Raw genomic sequence first — 24,232 nt, forward strand, 5'->3', positions numbered from 1 at the left:
AATTCTACTCTGTGTTTTCCCTCCGTGGGGCATTCAGGAGCTTTGGAAGGATGGATGGGCCTGGAGGTGGAAACTGCAAGCCCTTTAGCCAGCCAGTTGTTGACTTCCTGGGGAGCAGCGTCATAGGCTGTGTGAGGAGAGCAGATCCCGACTCTTTCATTAGCACTGAGGCTCGCTGGCTGCCTGAGACGCCCCAAGAATCGAGAGAGGGTAGGCGGCGTGGAAAGGGCAAGCCGGCCAGCCCCAGAAGGCGGGAGCTTAAGCTGGCAAAGGCCATTACCCGCCGGGAGTCAAGCACAAGCCCAGCGCCACACCAGCGCCGCACCAAGAGCCGCCGCTCCCCGTGAGCGAAAGAGCAGTGCGCACGCGCAGACCCGCCCTGCCAGCGGAGTGGAGAGGCCCCCTCAGCCGGCCGGGCCTCGCCTCAAGCCCTCAGCAGTCCGCACTGCCCAGTCACCCGCGCCGTGTCACCCCGCCGGACTTTCCCCGCCCCGTCTGTGCGCTAGCTTATCGCGACTGCGCACGCAGAGCCTGAGCGGGCGCCAGCGGGAAGGGGAAGCGGCGGGTAAGAAGGGCCTGCATCCCGGGGGCGTCTATGACGGGATTGGGAATTTCCTCCTCGGCTCTCTCCGGCTCTCGGGACCCTTGAGGAGGAGAGTGCGAGGAACCTCTGGAACCGGCTTCCTCCTGCCGTTCAGGCGTGCCTCTAATAATCGAAGTGTTTTCGCCCGGAACGTCGTCTAGTCCGGTCCCTTCCTGCCTCTCTTCTCCCCGCCCCCACTGGGGAATCCGAGGCCGAGCTCCGGCCCGTCTGTTGTCACCAGGAGTATTTGAGATGTCTTCCCCGCCGTTTAGGTAGCACCGGAATGTTTTATCTGCCTTTAGTGTCGCAGCAGCTTAGGGTTAGCTCTCCAGGTCCAGCCCCCAAGTCAAGCACAAAGAGCCTCATTTTTTTTGACGCTTGCTCGTCCTGGGATTCTTTCTGACACGCTTTGCTGAATGAAGCAGCTTCCAGATCCTCGCAGCAGTGACTTCGAGGCCACTAAACATAGGTCCTTTTTACTTACTCTGGGCGTCTCCACCGTTTCCTAAATAATCTGCCTTTCAAGTTTGTGTCTCTTGGGGCACGTCGCTTACATCCGTATGCGATGTCCCTGAATTATGCTCTTGCCTTTTGGAGATAGGGTCATACCACGTGCCGCCTTTTGGAATGAAGTACTCCAGTGGCAGTGGGATAGTATCAGCAGTTACTAAGAAGCGTAGTAGTAATAGAGTAGGATTTCTGCTGTTGGCTGCCAGAGTGGATGGATAATTCAGTAACTTTTTTGTAGCAGGAGGCAGCATTTTAGTTCAGTAGCTGTGCTTGATGCCCTGAAGTTGGGGGCAGAGGAGGTACCTTGTAATTAAGCAAACCAGTGGGGTCCAAAATCTGCTGATAGGAAGAAATCTAAAACAGAAGAAAGCCTGACAGCCATGCCATGTTTAATAATATCTGCAGGTCAAATTTCTATGTAGAGACAAATACACTGTTTGCTTTTATATGCCAGTTAAATGTAATATGTTGACATTTATGTTGGAGCTCATGTGAAGTTTTAGCAGCTACCTCGGAACTTTTCAATAAAATTTCTCAATAAGTTAATTCCTAGATAATCGTGATAATCAGCTTAGTTATTTTTACTTTAATAAGTTTGAATGCTATAAATTTAGCCCCCCCTTATTTTTAACATCAGGTCACACCATTTCTGTCAGTCTTATTACTAATTTTCCTTGATGCCTAAATAACCTTAGTCATCTTAGATTTCCCCTGTGCTTCATCTCCGTATCTCTTATATTACTGGATCTCATGGTTTCTTTATTCAAAAAGTAACTTGGATTTATCCCTTTGATTCTCATTGTTAAAGCTGGAAGACTGTTTTCTAAGACTTTGCTACCTCTTAGCTCATCCCCTGAAAGCTCAAATAACAGTTCTGAAATATGACTATTGTCATGTTTATTCTCGATAAACCTGTAAAGGTTCATGTTCAAATTGCTATGCTTGGGTTTCAAAGCTCCTTCTCTATATGCACATGATATGATGGGAAAAAACAAGGATTTAGAGTAAGAAGACCTGGATTCAAATACCAGGACTGTCATTATACTAACTCTGTGACCTTGGGAAACTGAGCGTGTGTTTCCTTCTCTTATTTCAAATAACAATATCTTTTTCTTCCAGCCTCTTAATTATTGTGAGAATTACAATTGGCATAATGTGTGGAAAAGTTATCAGAATTAAACAAAAACATCCTAAGCTATTATTGTTATTTCTTTGTGCCCATTTATTTCACAAACATTTGAAAACAAGATATGTTAGATACTGGTGCTACAGCTATGAAAGATAGTCCCTAAGGAGTTGTCTTTCAGGGAACTTTCAGAGTGTGTGTGTGTTTGTGTGTGTCTGTGTGTCTGTCTAGGGAGTAGGGTGGTAAAATGTCTGACAAGGTAGAATGTGATAGTATACTGTAAAATAGGTAAGGTTAGGGTGAGCACCAAACCCAGAGGAGAGAGGAACAGGGAAGATTTCCTGGAGGAAAATAAGTTTGAACAGTCTTGATTTATAACAAAGATCCAGAAAGAAAAGGTGGGGGAAGGGTGCCATGAAAGAGATGTGTTTAGAGAACTGTAAATTGTTAGGTTTTGTTGGAGTATTAAGTTCAAAGAGGATTATAGGAGGTAGGACTGGATAGGTAGAGGTGAAATTTGAAGGGCTTTGTGTGCTAAGGGAAGTGTACAAATTGAAGGATTTTAAGCAGACAGTTGGCCTGATCACAATTGCTTTTTGAAAGTTGATTTTGGCTGCCATGTGTGCGTCCTTACTGCAGTGTACAAAAATATCTTTATACCTTTGTGCCTTTCCTCATTTTCTTTACTCCACCTGAAAGGGTTTATGCCCTCTCCTCATACCTTAATACACTGTCACTCAGTGTCCAGTTCAGGTTCCATTTCTGCTGTGAAGCGCCATCTAATTATTTTAGGCCCCATTATTTATTCCCTTCTTTGAAACCCTGTTAGAAATAGTACCACACAATTTAGCCCTTATTTATTTCATATGTGTTTTATGTCCCTAAATAGATTGTAAGCTCCTTGAGGATAGGGAACGTTTCATACATGTATGAATAGAAGACATGTTAAACACAAAAATGCATTGTTTGGTCTCTTTCGTTTTTTTTTTTTCAGGGTAGGACCAGATTATGGGCAACAGTCCTTTTAATTAATCTGTCATCATCATGGCTAATGAGGGCTGTGCCAAGGCTGGTGATAGTCCTTTTTCATCAGATAAACATGCTCAACTCATCTTGGCCCAGATCAATAAAATGAGAAATGGACAGCATTTCTGTGATGTGCAGCTGCAAGTTGGAAAGGAAACTTTCAAAGTTCATCGGCTGGTTTTGGCTGCCAGTAGTCCTTACTTTGCAGCTTTGTTCACTGGAGGAATGAAAGAGTCCTCAAAAGATGTTGTACAGATTCTAGGAATTGAAGCTGGAATCTTTCAAATACTTCTAGATTTCATTTACACAGGTATGTTAAGTGAACTTGTAGCTTTGAGTGAAGAATGATGCAATCACTCACGTTCTGCTATGGGAATATAACTTGATCTAACGTATAGAAAGTGATTTGACAATATGTTATTATGAACCTTCAAAAAGTTCATATCGGGACTTCCCTGGTGGTCCAGTTGTTAAGACTTCACCTTCCACTGCAGGGGGCGCGGGTTCAGTCCCTGGTCGGGGAACTAAGATCCCTGAATGCTGCATGGCACGGCCAAAAAAATCAAAACAAAACAAAAAGTTCATATCTTTTGACCCAGTATTCCTTTTCTGGGAATCCTAAGGAATTAATTAGTGATGCAGGCAAATATTTACATTTATTGTAACATTATTTATAATAGTATATAATGGAATACAGTTTGTCCCTCAGTACCTTATATGGTTAAATAAACTATGGTACATGTATATATAATGGAATAATTTTTAGTTCTCACAAATTATATTTGTATATATGTACACACACACATATATACATTCTCATGGAAGAATGTTTGCAATATATTAAGTGGAAAAAAAGCTGTATATAAATATCACCCCAATTTTGTAAAAAAAAAAATTCATTTGTGTATTTGTGCACAGGAAAAGACTAGAATATTTATAAGCGTTTATCTCTAGATGATGGAATATGGAAGATTCTTATTTTTCCCTTTTTTTTGTTTTTTCCTCAAAATGTCTATAATCAGCATGTATTAATTTAAACAAAATTTTATTTTTAAGTTTCTGAAGAGTTTTAATGACATAAAATGTAAACAAAAACCATAGTGTAAAATATAAGTCATATGTAACATAAATATACATGGTAAAAAGATTTGAAAGAGATACACTAAAGTATTAATGTTAATATAGGGATTTCCCGGCGGTCCTGTCATTAGGACTCCACACTTCCCGCAAGTAGTGCAGTGCGGCCAAAAAAAAAAAGTGTATGTCAGTGTATGGGAAAATGTGTGATTTTCATTTTTATGCTTTTCTGCCTTAAAGTTTCTTTGTTTTAGTTTTTTTTAAAGATTTAATTTTTTATTTATTTTTAGCTGCATTGGGTCTTCGTTGCTGTGCACGGGCTTTCTCTAGTTGTGGGGAGCAGGAGCTACTCTTCGTTGCGGTGCACGGCCTTCTCATTGCGGTGGCTTCTCTTGTTGCGGAGCACGGGCTCTAGGCGCGTGGGCTTCAGTAGTCGTGGCTCGCTCACCCTAGAGCGCAGGCTCAGTAGTTGTGGCGCACAGGCTTAGTTGCTTCGCGTCATGTGGGATCTTCCCGGACCAGGGATCGAACCCGTGTCCTCTGCGTTGTTGACAGGCGGATTCTTAATCACTGCACCACCAGGGAAGTCCCTAAAGTTTTTTTTCTGTGATGAATATATATTACTCTTACAATCAGGAAAAAATGTTTGAAAACAAAGACTATGTTTGTTTATACTCTAGTTTTGAGAATATACCTTGCTCTCCTTAAAGGACTACTTGGTGGGATATGGCCTGATAAAGTATTGTTTATTTAAAGCATGTTATTTAAACCTGGAAAATGACAAAACCAGGGGTCGAACCTGTGTCCCCTGTATTGGCAAGTGGATTCTTAACCACTGCGCCACCACTGAAGTCCCAAGGTGATTTCTTTCCTTGTGTAGTTTCATATTCCTTTTTGGAAATTTTCAGAAAATAGCTTTTAATTTGGGATTGTAAAAATGATTATCATATTTTTAAAAAATAAATTAAAAAAATAAAAATCATTATCTTTTATCTGCTGAAAGCAGTGCAGCTCTGCCTATTGACTAGTGTACAGATTAACATTGAGGGGTTCTTGACCTCACTTTTCTAAATGACTTACGTGAGCTGATTAAACTATTTCATAAATGCCCCTGCTTCTCTTATTTGCAAAGTATAAATTAACACAGATTAATCCAATGCAATTAGTGTCGAACAACATAAAAACAGAAGAAATTCCACAAGTTGCTTATTCTGCCTCTGTTGTCTGACAGTAGCAACAAGAGATATCTAGTGAAAGAGAATGTTCATGGCATCATCTCCATATTGCTGATGATTCGCACTTCCATCAAAGGAATAAAAAGTGGTAAAACCTAGAGAAGTAAAAGCTACTGAGCATATCTGGGGGATAATAACATTGTAGAATATTGACATTTAAGGTAAAATTGGTTAACAGTAAAGAACAACATTTGGCCACTAGTAAAAGATATAAAATAATAAGATAGGAGTTTATTTTTCCAACAAAAATGGATCCATAGAAGCCATCCCAAGGCTGGTATGGTGGCTTCTTGATGTTATTAGTAGCCCATTATTCTTCCAATATTTTGCTCCACCATCTATAGCTTGTAGCTTCTAATCTCATGATCAGTGAACTTTAACCAGTGGAAGGCAGAAGAGGAAAAGGTAAAAGGACCTGCCGGCTGAGTCTATCCCTTTTTAAGCTTTTCTGGTAACCCTCCCCAATAACTGCTGCCTGTATCAAGTTGGCCAAACTCAGTCAAAAATTCACCCCCATCTGCAAGGGAGGATGAGAAATATAATTTTCAGCAGGGCACAATTGCCACTCACAACAAAATCAAGGTTCTGTTAGTATGGATTAAATGAAAATGAATATTGGGTATTTATTGGACAGGGAACTTTGTAGTCTTTGATACAATTAGTTCTTTAAAAACATGATCTTTGATTTTCATTGTAATAGCATTTCCTTTTTTGGGATGGGGCAGCAAAACCTGTTATTCTATTATTCTCTCCTCTGGACATTTTTTTTTCTTTTTTAATTAATTAATTAATTTTGGCTGTGTTGGGTCTTCTTTGCTGGCACAGGCTGTTCTCTACTTGCGGTGAGCGGGGGCCACTCTTCACCACGGTGCGCGGGCTTCTCACTGCGGTGGCTTCTCTTGTTGCAGAGCACGGGCTCTAGGCGTGTGGGCTTCAGTAGCTGTGGCACGTGGGCTCAGTAGTTGTGGCTTGTGGGCTCTAGAGCACAGGCTCAGTAGCTGTGGCGTATGGGCTTATTTGCTCCGTGGCATGTGGGATCTTCCCGGACCAGGGCTCGAACCTGTGTCCCCTGCATTGGCAGGCGTATTCCCAACCACTGCGCCACCAGGGAAGTCCTGCTCTGGACATTCTTTATTAACCGTTCACAATTCTAATAGGTCTTAACAGATTCTTCTCACCATAGATTTTTATGCACTTCACTTAAAATCAAATGACCTGGGTTTGTGATCTAGCTCTGCCACTAACTAGCTGTGTGATACGAAGCATTTCATTTAACTTTAGTCAATTATTCATTCATTCTTTCAATATATATGTGAATATATTTTTTGAGCTAGGCACTGGGGATATGATAGTAAACAAGACAGGTGTGGCCTGTGCGTTTACAGAGTTTTATAGGTAATGTAAAGTAGGTACTTAAAAAATAGAAATGAGCTTGTGAGAGCCTCATTCTCCTTATTCATAAACTGGGGATAGTAGCACTTTTTAATTCACGTGAAGGTTAGATGAGATAAATTTTAATAAATGTAAAAATACTTTTTTTTTAAACCCTCAGAAAGTATATTTAGATTTCATAAGGTGAAGGTCATACTGCTGGGGTAGAGCTAGAATTTTATTTTATTTATTTATTTTTAACATCTTTTTTGGAGTATAATTGCTTTACAGTGTTGTGTTAGTTTCTGCTGTATAACAAAGTGAATCAGCTATATGTATACATACATCCCCATATCCCCTCCGTCTTGCATCTCCCTCCCACCCTCCCTATCCCACCCCTGTAGGTGGTCACAAAGCCCTGAGCTGATCTCCCCGTGAGATGCAGCTGCTTCCCACCAGCTATCTATTTTACATTTGGTAGTGTATATATGTCAATGCTACTCTCTCACTTTGTCCCAGTTTACCCTTCCCCCTCCCCGTGTCCTCAAGAGTCCATTGTCTACATCTGCATCTTTATTCCTGTCCTGCCCCTAGGTTCATCAGAACCTTTTTTTTTTTTTTAAGATTCCATATATATGTATTAGCATATGGTATTTGTTTTTCTCTTTCTGACTTACTTCACTCTGTATGACAGACTCTAGGTCCATCCACCTCACTACAAACAACTCAATTTCGTTTTTTTTTTATGGCTGAGTAATATTCCATTGTGTATATGTGCCACATCTTCTTTATCCATTCATCTGTCAGTGGACACTTAGGTTGCTTCCATGTCCTGGCTATTGTAACTAGTGCTGCAATGAACATTGTGGTACATGACTCTTTTTGAATTATGGTTTCCTCAGGGTATATGCCCAGTAGTGGGATTGCTGGGTCATATGGTAGTTCTGTTTTTAGTTATATAAGGAACTTCCATACTGTTCTCCATAGTGGCTGTATCAATTTACATTCCCACCAACAGTGCAAGAGAGTTCCCTTTTTGCCACACCCTCTCCAGCATTTATTGTTTGTAGATTTTTGATGATGGCCATTCTGACCAGTGTGAGGTGATACCTCATTGTGGTTTTGATTTGCATTTTTCTAATGATTAGTGATGTTGAGCATCCTTTCACGTGTTTGTTGGCAATCTGTATAACTTCTCTGGAGAAATGTCTGTTTAGGTCTTCCACCCATTTTTGGATTGGGTTGTTTGTTTTTTTGATATTGAGCTTTATGAGCTGCTTGTATATTTTGGAGATTAATCCTTTGTCAATTGCTTCGTTTACAAATATTTTCTCCCATTCTGAGGGTTGCCTTTTTGTCTTGTGTCGGGTTTCCTTTGCTGTGCAAAAGCTTTTAAGATTCATTAGGTCCCATTTGTTTACTTTTGTTTTTATTTCCCTTTCTCTAGGAGGTGGATCAAAAAGGATCTTGCTGTGATTTATGTCATAGAGTGTTCTGCCTATGTTTTCCTCTAAGAGTTTTATAGTGTCTGGCCTTACATTTAAGTCTTTAATCCATTTTGAGTTTATTTTTGTGTATGGTGTTAGGAAATGTTCTAATTTCATTCTTTTACATGTAGCTTACTCTTTTATTTTTATTTTTTAATTTTATTGAAGTATAGTTGATTTACAATGTTGTGTTAATTTCTGCCATACAGCAGATATTGATAGTTCCCTGTGCTATACAGTAGGACCTTGTTTTTCCATTCTGTATATAATAGTTTGCATCTGCTAATCCCGAACTCCCAGTCCATCCCTCCCCCACCCCCCACCCCCTTGGCAACCACAAATCTGTTCTCTATGTCTGTGAGTCTGTTTCTGTTTTGTAGGTAAGTTCATTTGTGTCATATTTTAGATTTCATGCATAAGTGATATCATATGGTATGTCTTTCTCTTTCTGACTGAGTATGATAATCTGTAGGTCCATCCATGTTGCTGCAAATGAAATTTTTTAATTCTTTTTTATTTTTATTTATTTATCTATTTATTTTTGGCCTCGAGGCATGAGGGATATTAGTTCCACGACCAGGGATCGAACCCGTGCTCCTTGCAGTGGAAGCACAGAGTCTTAACCACTGGACTGCCAGGGAAGTCCCTGTTTCATTTTTTTTTTTTATGATGAGTAGTATTCCATTGTATATATATCCATTCATCTGTTAGTGGACATTTAGGTTGTTTCCAGGTCTTGGCTATTGTGAATAGTGCTGCCATGAACAAAGGGGTACTTGTATCTTTTTGAATTATAGGTTTGTCCCGATATATGCCCAGGAGTGGAATTGCTGGATCATATGGCAACTCTATTTTTAGTTTTTTGAGGAACCTGCATACTGTTTTCCATAGTGGCTGCACCAACTTATATTCCCACCAACAGCGTAGGAGAGTTCCTTTTCCTCCACGCCCTCTCCAACCTTTGTTATTTGTAGAGTTTTTTATGATGGCCATTGAGACTGGTGTGAGGTGGTATCTCATTGTAGTTTTGATTTGAATTTCTCTAATAATTAGCAATGTTGAGCATCTTTTCATGTGCCTAATGGCTATCTGTATGTCTTCTTTGGAGAAATGTCTATTTAGGTCTTCTGCTAATTTTTCAATTGGGTTGTTAGTTTTTTTGTTGCTGTAAAAGTGCTTTTAATAATCTGTAAAGCCTTATTAAGCTGTAGGGCATTCTTTTTAGTACTTTCAAGTAACTCTTGGTTTCATCCAGTAGCAGTCATTCAGTTACCTTCCATCACAACCCATGATCTTATCTTCTCCAAATTTGTAGTGAATTCTCATTTCATTCAATTAAGTCTTATCTCAGTTTTCTCTGCAGCCACTACCATTTATTCCCATGGTGGATTCCATTTCCTATACTTTTCAGAAAACCCCTGTTTGCATTCATCAAGCCATAGTCTTCCTCTCACCATAATGTCTTTGGCCATTCATTCATATATAATAAATTTTTTGAGCACCTAGTGTGTGCTAGGCATTGGGAATACAGAAAGGACAAGCCTTGCCCCAACAGAGTTTATAAATCTATTTGGGAATACAAACTTTAGACACATAGTTTAGTTGAATGTTTTAAAGGGGTAAAGGGAAAGTATAAGATTGAATGGAGAGTTTATCCTTATTAGGTAGACTTACAGTGTTTTTTTTCCCTTCTAAATATAATTGAGTATTTGGTGTCTTCCCAAAGTCATTATAAACATATATGAAAGTGGGGACTTCCCTGGTGGCATAGTGATTAAGAATCCGCCTGCCAGTGCAGGGGACACAGGTTCGAGCCCTGGTCCGGGAAGATCCCACATGCCGCAGAGCAACTAAGCCGGTGCACCACAACTACTGAGCCTATGCTCTAGAGCCTGTGAGCCACAACTACTGAACCTGCATGCTGCAACTACTGAAGCTTGCACGCCTAGATCCCATGCTCCACAGCAAGAGAAGCCACCACAATGAGAAGCCCGCACACTGCAACAGAGAGTAGCCCCTGCTCAGTACAACTAGAAAGCCCGCGTGCAGCAATGAAGACCCAATGCAGCCAAAAATAAATAAATAAATAAATTAATTAATTAATTAAAAAATAATAATAAGGGGAAAAAACCCTATTATATGGGGTTGTAGCGAGGGTTAAGTGAATGTATAAAGCAATTAATGCTGTGCCTGGTTCACTGTTAAGTGTTACATGAATGTGGGGTACCATTATCATTTAAGTTCTGCACCTTTCTACAAGTTCTTTGTTGCCTTTATACTTAGTATCTACTCGGCAAAGCCTAAGCTATCAGTGGAATCAAGTATTGAATATAATGGTCTTTGAATATAAGTCAAATGTTTATTTTATTTTATTGGTTATTTTGTCTCCTTACTTCCCTAGGTATAGTGAACATAGGAGTGAATAATGTCCAAGAGCTGATTGTTGCAGCAGACATGCTACAGTTGACTGAAGTTGTTAATCTTTGCTGTGAATTTCTGAAAGGACAAATTGATCCACTGAACTGCATTGGGATCTTTCAGTTCTCTGAGCAGATTGCCTGCCATGATCTTTTGGAATTTACAGAAAACTACATTCATGTCCATTTCTTGGAGGTTCATAGTGGGGAAGAGTTCCTGGCACTTACAAAAGATCAGCTGATCAAAATTTTGCGAAGTGAAGAGCTTAGCATCGAGGATGAATACCAGGTCTTCTTAGCTGCAATGCAGTGGATTCTGAAAGATCTCGGAAAGAGAAGAAAACATGTGGTGGAAGTGCTAGACCCAATTCGATTCCCTTTATTACCTCCTCAGAGGCTTTTAAAGTATATAGAAGGTAATTTTTTTGTTCCATGTTAAGTTAGTCAGTTAATTATCCAGTGACCTTTCCTCTATTTGAAATGTGATAGTGTTTTCGTTTTTCAGTTCAATAAGCAGACATTTACTGAATGATTATTATATGCAAGATACAACTTCTGTGTTTTGTGGGTAGATAGTAGTATTTCAGTATTTCTTTTTTTTCTTTCTTTCTTTCTTTTTTTTTTTTTTAAACTTTTGGCCACGCCATGCGTCATGTGGGATCTTAGTTCCCCGACCAGGGATCGAACCTGCGCTCCCTGCATTGAGCATGGAATCTTAACCAATGCACCTTCAGGGAAGTCCCAGTATTTCAGTATTTCTACCCAGTATTTTAATCAAATCTTTAAATACTTTCTTGAGATTAAGTACCACGGGAGATAAAATTACTGACAGAGTTAAAATACTGGTGCTATTTTAGGCAGTACTAATTATTTTAGTGTAAGATTTCTTCTTGCCACTGAAAACTTCACCAAAACCCAGCATTTGAGGAAAACATATATGCTAAACACAAAACCAAAACTCAATAAATCTTGTAACTCCTATCATTATAAAATGAATTGTATATTGATATAATATAGCTTCTATGTAGCCTTTGAATATATTTAGGTTCTACACTTTGAAAATACTTTTCACCATAGTATAAAATAAATTTTATCTTTATATTGGAAAAATGATAACTAAATTTATTTTTAAAAACTACTTTGGACCTGGTTTCAAGATTTGAAGGTTTTACTCTTGTCATGCACTGAAGATTTAGGATGTGACTGAATTACAAATATTTTATTATGAATTAAATATAATATTAGCATTAAGGTTGTAATTCTGTAAAGGAATTATATTTAATGTGGATTTTTAGTTTTTTCCCATTCTTAACAGTGTTAACAGAATTTTGTAGGTTTTTCTGAGTGATATCTTGTATTAATGTATATGCAGTTAATTCTCATTATTCATATATAGTCAGTTCTCATTATTCATGGTAGTTATCTTCTATAAATTTGCCAAGAACACTGAATTGACAAATACTGAGCCATTGTTCCTAGGGAAATACAGGGTAAGTTCTTACAAGCCTCTGGTTACAACATTTTTGTCAGCTGATCAATACATAACTTTGTTTTATGTGTGTGTCTGTCAGAACTACCTCATTTAATATTATATGTTGTTGATTCATTAAACTCATGGCCAACAGCACTATAACTCAAGCCTGAATGAAGCCTAACACATGTATTTTCTCTGTAAGGCACATCACAGCCTTCTTGCACTTACAAACACTAGACAGCACTTTAGCAGTATGCTTGGGGTCTATTTTAAACAGTGAAAAAAACAGCAAAAAACACAAAAATGTGAAAACCATGACACTAAATAGAGTGTGAAAAGGACACTTGTTTATAGTGAGAGCTGAAGCAAGAAGGCAGGATGTCACCTCTTTCAGTCTCACCTGGGAACATTCATGTTAGGTGATTCAAATTTTTTGCCGCTCTGTGGCATGTTTCACTACCAGGAAAGTGCTGTGAATGTTGATTTGGGTTACAAATCCATTTTAGTGAGTAGATGTAGTCACAAGTAAGGAATCCACAAAAAATGAAGACTGACTGTATTTAAATGGTAAACAAGAAGAGAGAAATTATCCAGACACATTTTTGCATGTATCATGTGAGAATTTAGGAGTGGGACAAAGGCTTTCATGGTTGAGTTGGCTTTTCCCAAGTGCCGCAGATACAGAGTGCTAAAGGAAAGTTCCTCTGCTAGGAGCAAAGGAAAGTTCCCTAGAATTGGGACATGTTTTCCTGCAGCTTTTTAGTGTTGTAATACAGTGTTTAAGTCTTGCACTGCCCAATAGTTATCACCTAAAGATATTTCACTGGAGTAAAACTGCAGGGAGGCAAGGGAGAAATAAATGGAGGATTTTTTTTAAAGGTAACCTTAATATTTTTCACTATTTTTGAAACTTTATCTCTTTGATCATATTGGAGAAAAGATGGACAATTCATACAGAAAAATAATGAGAGTCTACCACAAAATTCAGTGAAGGAGCAAGAGACTTAATTGAAATGGTTAAATTATGTTATGTGAAATGTGTAGATTTTCCCCCTGGTGTATATTTTTTGTATTTACCACAGGAATAATTCAGGCAATTTAATATTATTAGTATAACATATATTTTTCTTGCATTTTAGAGAATGATTTTACTTTTTAAAAATGGTACATACTCTTATGAAAAGTTTAGGTAATAAAGTATAAAAAAAACCAACAAATCACCCAAAGTCCATCACCCAGAAATAGCCAGTTATAATTAACATTCATTAAACATCATTCTAGATGTCTCTGTATAGGAGAATGAATGATAGGTGGGTGTATGGTTGCATGGATAGATAGAAAAAAAAATTTATAAGAATAAGAATCATTCTATCATACTATTTATACTACAAAAATGTATTTAGGGCTTCCCTGGTGGCGCAGTGGTTGAGAGTCTGCCTGCCAATGCAGGGGACACGGGTTCGAGCCCTGGTCTGGGAAGATCCCACATGCCGCGGAGCAACTAGGCCCATGAACCACAACTACTGAGCCTGCGCGTCTGGAGCCTGTGCTCCGCAACAAGAGAGGCCGCAATAGTTAGAGGCCCGCGCACCGCGATGAAGAGTGGCCCCCACTTGCTGCAACTAGAGAAAGCCCTCGCACAGAAACGAAGACCCAACACAGCCATAAATAAAAAAAATAAATAAAATAAATAAATAAATAAATAAATAAACAGGAGCTGTTGTTTAAAAAAAAAAGTATTTAAATCTCACTGAAATTAACAAAGAAGAAACTAAAGTAATAACTAATTTCAGATAAATGTTTCTTTATCCCAAGAAATAATCATTCTAAAAAGTTTTTGTAGAGTTAAAAACAAAAGATGAAAATCATTAAAAGGTGAAACCATAGTTTCATTTTGTGTTTCAATTTTAAAGTTTAGACTCTCTGCTAAGAAAAATGAGGTAATTAGCATTGTTATTTTTCTCCCTACCCCCCTCAAGTTTTACACAGCCTTTACATAGATTTTTTTCAATCATGATTCCCCTAGCTCTGTGCTTTTGTTTTGTATTTAATGCTCTCTACCAGTTTTTTAATGATAGTCTTTTTAGTCCTGACCTTTTTTTTTTTTTTGGCGGCGCAGCAGGGCTTGTGGGATCTTAGTTCCTTGACCAAGGATTGAACCTAGGCCACAGCAGTGAAAGCACCGAGTCCTAACCACTGGACCGCCAAGGAATTCCCTGAGCTTTCTTTTTTGATTCATCATTTGGTTGGTTGGATTTCATCACTAAGTATTTTTTTCAAGGAAGGCTCATGATAACTGTTATTTCCTGATTTTTTTCCCTCACATCTGAGAAGTTCTGCCTGTTGCTTTTTAATTTAACAGAAATTTGGGTGGGCATAATATTCTTAATTTATGATTCCCCCAACCCACCCCAAGTTTGTAAGGCATGGTTTTCTTTTTTTTTTTTTTATGACTTTCTCTTTCTGCTTGGATGCCTAAAGAATTATCTTCCATTATTCTTGATTTGTGTTAAAGTTTGCCATTTTTCCTTAGACTATATCATATACCCTTTCCTTTTTTTTTTTTGGCTGAGCCTTTCGGCTTGCGGGATCCTAGTTCCCCAACCAGGGATCAAAGCCACGCCCCCACACGAGGAGTCCCAACCACTGGACCGGCAGGGACGTCCCGCCCTTTCCTTTTAAAGGTTCAATTTTAATTTCATTTTGGGAAATTTTTCCTGTATGAAATTCCTGAACACTTTTAATGTTTCATTTGGTAGTCTTCATCCTTTCACTGGAACTTTTTTGTCTTTCATATTTATCTTCTAATGTTAAAATATTTTGTCTTTTGCTCTATATTCACAGTTTTCTCAAGTCTTTACTCCAAATCGCTAATTTGATTTTTTTCTGATGAGTTTCTTGTTTCCAATTTATTAAGTCTGCACTACTGTCATTTCAGTTCTCACTTTGTTTCCTCAACAATGCGTCTCATTTTATTTTATTATTATCTTTAAATTTTTGGCTGCATTGGGTCTTTGTTGCTGCACATGGGCTTTCTCTAGTTGCGGCGAGTGGGGGCTACTCTTTGTTGCGGTGCATGAGCTTCTCTTTGCGGTGGCTTCTCTTGTTGTGGAGCACGGGCTCTAGGCACGCGGGCTTCAGTAGTTGTGGCACGTGGGCTCAGTAGTTGTGGCTCACAGGCTCTAGAGTGCAGGCTTAGTAGTTGTGGTGCACGGGCTTAGTTGCTCTGCGGCATGCGGGATCTTCCCGGACCAGGCCTCGAACCCGTGTCCCCTGCACTGGCAGGCGATTCTTAACCACTGCGCCACCAGGGAAGCCCACAATGCATCTCATTTTGCCTTTGAGTTCTTTTTTTTATATAGGATCTGTATTCTTAAATAATTCTATCCTGTGTATGGGGAGTCTGTTTCTGTTTGTGGCTAATGTTTTCTTCCAGACTGAATTCTTCAGTCTCTTTCTTTTCTTTTTCCTGAGGTATATTTACATAGCTGTATTGCCTTTTCATGATATATTGCTCATTCTTAACTTGGGCAACTCTGTTCAAACCTGCTTGCTCTGATAATTCTCTTTGACACTCTTTCTACCTTAGTGTAACTACTTTGTTTCTCCCATCTAAAATTTGAGGGCTCTGTGTTGTGTTCTCACCACATCTTTCTAGCCTGAGGCATAGGGTAGTGAAAGAATAGAGATCTGCTAAGGCTGAGGTCCTTGCTTGGGGGCCTGGGCTCTGAGGTCTCTCTTGTAAGATCCTACTACTGTATTGATCTGTTATCAAGACCTACTTAACCCAGCCAAGGTTGTATCTCACTACTGTGGATTTTGGCTACCACTGAGCTCTGTTAGATGGCAAATCCTGGTGATCCTCTCTATCTTTACTGATGGGCCTGTAAAGGATTTTTCTTTTAATGGTTTTTTTCTTTGACTTCTCAGTTCTGCTTTTTATCTGCTATTTGCCCTTTCTCCAAATTCTTAAGTTACTAGTGAGACTTCTCAAGATTTTGTTAGTTGACCTTTTCTCCTCAATATTGCTTTTTGGACATAGAGACAAGGCTTAGAGACAGTCCCTTACTAGCATATATGGTGCTTTTGTGCAAATTAGAAGATAGTGCCCTTTCACAGAGGCCAGTTCTTATAGCTTGCCAAGTGGGACACAGGTTGGCTTTCGTTCCCAATTCATCTTTTCAGCTAAGCACCCTTGAGCAGAATAACCTACCCAATCATGCTCAAAGTCTTTTTAGGAAATGGACCTCATCCGACCAGAATCTTCTGTTTCTTGCTTTGACTATCATTTTCAAAGTATATGACATAATTTTATATCCTTTTGTTAGCAGGTTGTAAGTATAGAATTTTGGGCAATTTTATTTTTTCATTTTGTTAGATAATTGTGCCCCTGTTTTACCTGGCATCTTTGTTTAGAGATCCTCATACATGTGTTTTCAAATTGGATCTAATGAAGCATGTTTTTTAAAACAATCTTTGATTTAAGGAAAGTATATATTCTTTAGTAGCAGTGAGAAAAATAATACTTGGTATTGTTGGAAACATACTCCATTGTTTGATGATGAGTTTTCATTTTTTGATTGTTAAATGTATTTTATTTTCATGGAAACATGTCTTTTCAATATTATTTAAAAATTGATTAAAACATTATCTTTTTCAACATTGCTTTAGGAATATCCGATTTTAATCTTCGTGTTGCACTGCAAACACTTTTGAAAGAGTACTGTGAGGTGTGCAAATCTCCCAAAGAGAACAAATTTTCTAGTTTTCTGCAGACATCTAAAGTTCGACCTCGGAAGAAAGCAAGAAAGTACCTGTATGCAGTAGGTGAGAACCTTTTAAAAAGTAATAGAAATTATCTTTATTTTCAGGATAAAAACCTTTTAAATTTTTGTTGTTATCATACATGTCAGAATGTGCAGGTATGTCAGATAGGCATATTTAATTTCACATACAGGCTACAGATTTAGAAATTGTATTTATATAGTACAGTGGACACATCTAAGAATAAATAGCTATTTATTTGACTTCTGTTATTCTGTGATTTAAATCTTTGGGTTCTTATATACCCAATTATTATCAAATAACTGCCTAAGATATACTGCTTTAAAAATTAAATATTTGAATTCTAGTGAGAAATAGGAAAATAAATCTCACACATTTTAACTATTCACAGCGTCTTAGATGGTCATTAGGGATGATAGGAACTAGTGGTCTCCAAAGTGTGGATATGCAGGATAACCCATAGGAATATCGTATGAACCTTTCCATTTTTATTTTATTTTATTGTAGTGTAGTGTAGTGTTGTGTAGTTTTTTGGCCACCCCGCGCAGCTTGCGGGATCTTAGTTCCCCGACCAGGGATTGAACCCAGGCCACAGCAGTGAAAGTGCCAAGTCGGAACCACTGGCCGCCAGAGAATTCCCTCCATTTTTTTTTTTTGAAAAAAGCATTAAACCTTATCAATATTTGATATATATGTCAACAGATTGTCCAGATTTATATACATAATATAATTTATTATATATAAAAACTTTATGTATAGTATAATTTTTAGTATGTATGTCATTGTATAATTTTATATATACTATAATATATAAATGTGTAATTTTTGAGTGCTTGCTAAACTTTTTTAATGATGGGATGTGCAGTCAAACAAGGATTTCAACTCACTATTTTTTTTTATTATTAATTAATTAATTTACTTTTTGGCTGTGTTGGGTCTTCGTTGCTGTGCGTGGGCTTTCTCTAGTTGCGGTGAGCGAGGGCTACTCTTCATTGCAGTGCGTGGGCTTCTCATTGTCATGGCTTCTCCTATTGCAGAGCCCGGGCTCTAGGCGCGCGGGCTTCAGTAGTTGTGGCACGTGGGCTCAGTAGTTGTGGCTTGCAGGCTCTAGAGCTCAGGCTCATTAGTTGTGGTGCACGGGCTTAGTTGCTCTGCGGCACGTGGGATCTTCCCGGGACAGGGCTCGAACCTGTGTCCCCTGCATTGGCAGGCGGATTCTGAACCACTGCATCACCAGGGAAGCCCCAACTCACTATATTTAACTGAAAAAGACATTAATAGAAGTCACAATGAAACTTCCTAACTAGACAGATAACCAGTTCCTAGATTTATGTTTTATCTAACATTTGATTATAACCAAGACCAGGTGGTAGAACATTGTGGTAGACCTCATTGCATTTAAACCATAATCTTTCAGGACCTGGCACATTTAAGAATAATAGATGTATATATGGCAGACTCTAAAGCACTTATTCCTTACTGTGCAGTAGTTATATTGAATGTCTAGATATAGAGGGCTAGATTTTTCTTGTTACTACCATTTCCATATTTAGCAGTAAGGGATTTGCTGTGTACCTCCTTTCCTTCCTTTATTCAGGTGGATATACTCGGTTGCAGGGGGGTCGTTGGAGTGATAGTAGAGCCCTCAGTTGTGTAGAACGTTTTGACACCTTTAGCCAGTACTGGACCACTGTGTCTTCACTTCATCAGGCTCGATGTGGACTGGGAGTAGCAGTTCTGGGAGGGATGGTCTACGCAATTGGAGGTAATAATGAAAATGTCTTGTTTCCCTTATTAGTCTCTAGCTCTAAGTTGACTGCATTCTTATATGCCTTATATATATTGCTAGATACTATGGGGTATATGTAGATACAGTTGTGCTTAATAAATATTTATTGAATAAATGAATGAAAGAAAAAGGAAACACAAGATATTGAATATTTCATACCAGAGGGACACGATAATTTATTACAAGGCAAATACTTAAGTTTGGTTTTAATGAAAAGTTGTTTATGAAAATGTGACGCCAAAATTTAGATCAACATTTGTGATAAAAATTTTTTAAATTCTGAGAGCTGCATTATGAATCATTTTAAATTAACCAAGTATCTGGGCAGTGGGATGTATAGAAACCATGTCAGCTAGACATTGGGATATATTTCTTGATTAAAATCACTGTGTTTTCTGAAACTATTATTATAAATTCTAAAATGATTAATGAATAAAATTAAAAGGGGATTTGAATGTGGGAGAGAAATAATTATCAGAGAGGGATCTAAAGAGAAATAAATACTAACACCTTTGATATCAATATTTACTTCTGAATAATTTGTCTTTATAGCAACCAGCCTAGGTAGATCATCTCTAACCTTTACAGCCAATTTTTTTGCTTTATTTCTATGGGTCATTCTAAAATACTGAAAGCTGTACATCAAAAATCATATTATTATTTTCCAACTATGATACCGTCAGTTTAAAATGAGAGAGATATAGGGAATATATGATTTTTATCTTTTGGAGGGAACATAATCATCACTCAAAAACTGTTTATTAAATCACTAAATGTCATGGTGCATCTGAAAATCCTAACAAAGAAATTAGAGTTTTGAGCAATAACCATCTGTCAGTATAAAGACTGTAACTCTATATAATCTTTGGCTAGAAATCTAATAGTTCTTTTTATGTACATTTCGGCAGTTGCATTGCGTGAACTCTCTCCTGTTTAACCTAGGGTCACAGTGTCCTTTGCGACACTTCCATATATACTTATCCCCTTTCCTGATACCACAGAAGTACAAATGGGAGCCTGTCAAAACTGCTATGACTTTACTAGCCATTATTAATACTATAAACATTACTATCTTAACATATTACTTAATATATAATTTTTAAATAAATGTTTGTTATCAAAGTAATTCAGATTTGCTGTAGAAAATTTGGTAAACCTGAAGCATATGAAAAAGAAAATAAAAATCACCCATACTATAATCATACCACCCAGAGATAATCACAGTCAATAGTTTATTTCCTTTTAGATACATTCATATCTGGGTTAATAGTCTAAGTATTATATTTAAAAATTAAGATATAATTCACATATCATAAAATTCACCATTGAAGTGTACAGTTCAGTGGTTTTTAGTATATTCACAAAATTGTGCAACCATCACCACTAATTCCAGAACATTTTCACCACTGCAAAAAGCCACTGTTATCATTTAGGGAAATTTTTATGTGAGTGTAGGGAACTGTTTACTAGCCATGTTCCCAGACTCCAGGCAAGGGTCAACCTTGCGAGCAAGCCTTTCTAACAATAGGCAGTTTTAGGCCTGATGGTGACTCTTTTCTGCACAGTAAGAGTTTTGTATACATTCAGGATTCTAGGCCCTCATAAGATTATATGTGCTGCAAATATATTTTCCTACTCCTCTGCTTCATCTTCTGCTCTTTTTATGGTATCTTTTGATAAATGAATGTTTTTAATTTTAATGTACCAACTCTATTATTTTTTTCCCTTTATGGTTAGTATTTCTTATATCTTTTTAAAGAAATCCTTTGTCTACTCGAAAGTCATGAGGATATATACCTTTATTGTTTTCTAAAATTTTATAGTTTTGCCATTTACATTTATGTCTATAATTCACCTGTAATTGAATTTTTACAGATAGTATTAGTAAGGAACCAGTTTCATTTTTCCCCCCCTATATATATAACCGATTCCCAGCGTTTTTGTTTCCCCACTGCTCTGTCATGCAAACTATGTCATATACCAGGTAATCATATATGTGTGCATCTGTTTCTAGAATTTCCTTTCTTTCCCACTGGTCTCTCTGTCTATTCCTATCTTAGTTATTAAAGCTCTATTTTAAGTCTGATAGGCTTATTTAATAGGGCATTTTCTCTTTCCTTATTATTCTTTTTGGGAGTGCTTGGCTATTCTAGGTCTTTCATACTTCCATATAAAAGTTAGAATTAGTTCATCAAATCTGTTTTTAAAAATAATAATGTATGATTCCACTTATATGAGATACTTGGAGTAGTCAAAACCAAAAAGACAGAAAGTATAATGGTCGTTGCCAGGGGCTGGCGAAGGAGAGAATGGGGAATTATTGTTTAATGAGTATAGAGTTTCAGTTTTACAAGATGAAAAGGATTATGGGAATGGATGGTTGTGATGGCTGTACAACAATATGAATGTGTTTAACATCACTGAACTGTATTCTTAAAAATGGTTTACATGGTACATTTTATGTTATGTGTATTTAAATACAATAAAAAAGAAAGAAAGGGTTTTTTAAAAACTGGGATTTCGTTAAATCTATAAATCGTTTTGGGAATAATCATCTTTACACTGACACTTGTAACTCATCAACATGATACATCTCTTCATTTATTTAGATATTCCTTAATTTAAAACTTTATCAAATAAAATTTATAAATTATATCCATAAAGTTCTTATAAATCTTTGATTAGATTTACTCCTAGGTATAGTATATTTTAAAATTCTATTTTAAGTGATATTTTAAATGTTTTCTTATTTTCTATTTGTTGCTAGATAAGCATTGCATTAAAACTCAAATTCAAAAAATAATTAATTAATTAATTAATTTAAAAAACCTCAAATTGTAGCAGAGCCAACTATCTAAACTATGAAAATATAGAAGTGTTAAAATGCAAATTGTATCCTCAAAAATTGGATTGTTTGGGTGGTAGAATTAGAAATAGATAATAGCCCACTTTGCTTCATTAAGTGGGCTTTAATAAATGACAGTGCTATGGATTCAAAATAACACTTGGTGGGCAAATAAATTTTAAAGAATAGTATAAAATTAGACATAATAATTGAATTTCTGACAACACAGAACGCTGCTGAATATTGTATTGTGGTTCTAGGCTATTAATATTACTAAATCTTCTCATATGTGTCTCTTTTATTTAACTCAGGTGAAAAGGATTCAATGATTTTTGACTGTACTGAATGCTACGATCCAGTTACTAAACAGTGGACAACTGTAGCTTCAATGAATCACCCCCGCTGTGGCTTGGGAGTGTGTGTGTGTTATGGGGCTATCTATGCTTTGGGTAATTATACTCTTCAATTTAAGGATATCTAATATTATTTAAATTCTTAGTTAAATTCTGCTTACTTTAGAAATTTTCCTTCCCTTCCATAAGAAACTTGTGTCTTTTTAGCTTTAAAAGTTCTTATTCTCAAAATTATATTACTTGGGAGATACTGTCAAGTATGGAATTCTTAGAAGGAGATGGACATAAAATATAGATGAGATGTCTAGGGGAGCATTTTAACTGACTAGTTAAATTTCATGGTTAGGATAACCATTCTGAATACACAGACATTGTTTCAAAAAGTTGTTTTGCAAAGTACCATATTTCCTATGCAATAGATTGAAGTTTTTGGTTTGTTTTGCTTTATTTTTTAAAAATCTCTTGTGAGGGCTTCCCTGGTGGCGCAGTGGTTAAGAACCCTCCTGCCAATGCAGGGGACACGGGTTCGAGCCCTGGTCCAGGAAGATCCCACATGCCGCAGAGCAACTAAGCCTGTGCGCCACAACTACTGAGCCCACGTGCCACAACTACTGAAGCCTGTGCACCTAGAGGCCATGCTCCACAAGAGAAGCCACTGCAATGAGAAACCCATGTACCGCAATGAAGAGTAGCCCCTGCTCACTGCAACTAGAGAAAGCCCGCGCACAGCAACAAAGACCCAACGCAGCCAAAAATTAAAAAAAAAAAAAAAAATCTCTTGTGAAACCTAGGCAGGGAGTTAAAAGACCCAAGTTCTACTTGCAATCAAAGTCTAACTTTTCATGTGATCTTGGACAGATAACCTCTCTGGTCCATATGATAATCATCCATAATATAAAGTTGTCAGATTAGATGTTTTCTAAGGTGTTTTTCTTTTTAAGTATTTATTTATTTATTTGGCTACATCGGGTCTTAGTTGCGGCACGCGGGACCTTCGCTGCGGCATGCGGCATCTTTTCGTTGCGGTGCGCGGGCTCTTCCGTTAGTCCGGCCGTCTTCTCTCTACCTATAGCGCGCGGGCTCTAGAGCACACGGGCTTAGTTGCCCCGCGGCATGTGGGATCTTAGTTCCCCAACCAGGGATCGAACCAGCATCCCCTGCATTAGAAGGCGGATACTTAACCACTGGACCGCCAGGGAGGTCCCTCTAAGGTGTTTTTCATAAATAAAATTCCTTTATTCCAAAAATAATATTTTTCTGTTTGATTTCAGGTGGTTGGATTGGAGCTGAGATAGGGAACACCATTGAACGATTTGATCCCGATGAAAATAAATGGGAAGTAGTTGGCAACATGGCTATGTCACGCTACTACTTTGGGTGTTGTGAAATGCAAGGTAATTGCTTTATAAAATATTTTTCCTGAAAATATATATTTTTTAAAAACTGTTTGAGCTTGAGGCTTTATTTTCACAAAAGTATATTTTATGTCTGTTAGTTTTGAATAATTGACACTGTGGAAATTCTGCTTCTAATCTCTTATATTTTTTAACCTCTTATATCTTTATTTCTGTATTGCCAAAATAATCATTTTTTCCCAAAATAAACAAAGCTAGAATTAAGAATTCCAGATGGGCAAAAATACCTAATTAGCAAAATAAGCATTTGAACTGTCATCCATTATTGTTATTTTCTCTCCCTTGTAGGCCTTAGTATGTATTTCTAAGTAGGGAGAGATTATCAAAAACCATCTTCATAGTGTCATAGGCTTCTTCAGTGTTTTTTTATAGAGTACATTGTGATTCAGTACACACACAATGCTATCACAGATTTGAAAAATGTTGTACTACATATTAAAGTGGTATACAGATATTATTTTAATTGTAATTGTCTATTATACACTGAGAGGTAATTAATAAGCACTCTCAAATAGAACCTGATTCTCTGTCCAGAATTGGAGAACAGATTTACATGTACCTGTAGAGTAGGAAGCAGTCTGCCCATTGTTATGTGACAATTCAGCCTGCTCTGTTCCCAGCTGAAATTCTTTCTGCCTTCTGAGTACCTTCTCAGATTTCTGCTAAATGATCAAATTACATGGTGCAGACTATGTTCTATTGTTTAATATTATAGTGTTCTCTAATTGTTTATTTATTA

General features: G+C 37.5%; 1 protein-coding gene across 4 annotated transcripts in view; it reads left to right on the top strand.

Annotated features, from left to right (window-relative positions):
• The first annotated feature begins 153 nt into the window (after nucleotides 1–153).
• IPP (intracisternal A particle-promoted polypeptide) overlaps nucleotides 154–24,232 on the top strand; it is a 36,890-nt gene continuing 12,811 nt past the window's right edge. The window contains exons 1-7 of one of the 4 annotated variants that reach the window (XM_082454549.1): nucleotides 155–565; nucleotides 3,214–3,555; nucleotides 10,817–11,248; nucleotides 16,978–17,133; nucleotides 18,689–18,856; nucleotides 22,037–22,174; nucleotides 23,350–23,472. In XM_082454549.1, the coding sequence (XP_082310675.1) occupies nucleotides 3,264–3,555; nucleotides 10,817–11,248; nucleotides 16,978–17,133; nucleotides 18,689–18,856; nucleotides 22,037–22,174; nucleotides 23,350–23,472 (1,309 nt within the window). In that variant the 5' untranslated portion in view covers nucleotides 155–565; nucleotides 3,214–3,263. Of the gene's footprint in view, nucleotides 856–3,213; nucleotides 3,556–10,816; nucleotides 11,249–16,977; nucleotides 17,134–18,688; nucleotides 18,857–22,036; nucleotides 22,175–23,349; nucleotides 23,473–24,232 lie in introns of all 4 variants that reach the window. The other 3 variants (XM_082454547.1, XM_082454546.1, XM_082454548.1) reach the window with 3 other exon arrangements.

The sequence above is a fragment of the Balaenoptera physalus genome (genome assembly GCF_965194825.1).
Source record: "Balaenoptera physalus genome assembly, chromosome: 1".
NCBI classification, from domain to species: domain Eukaryota; kingdom Metazoa; phylum Chordata; class Mammalia; order Artiodactyla; family Balaenopteridae; genus Balaenoptera; species Balaenoptera physalus.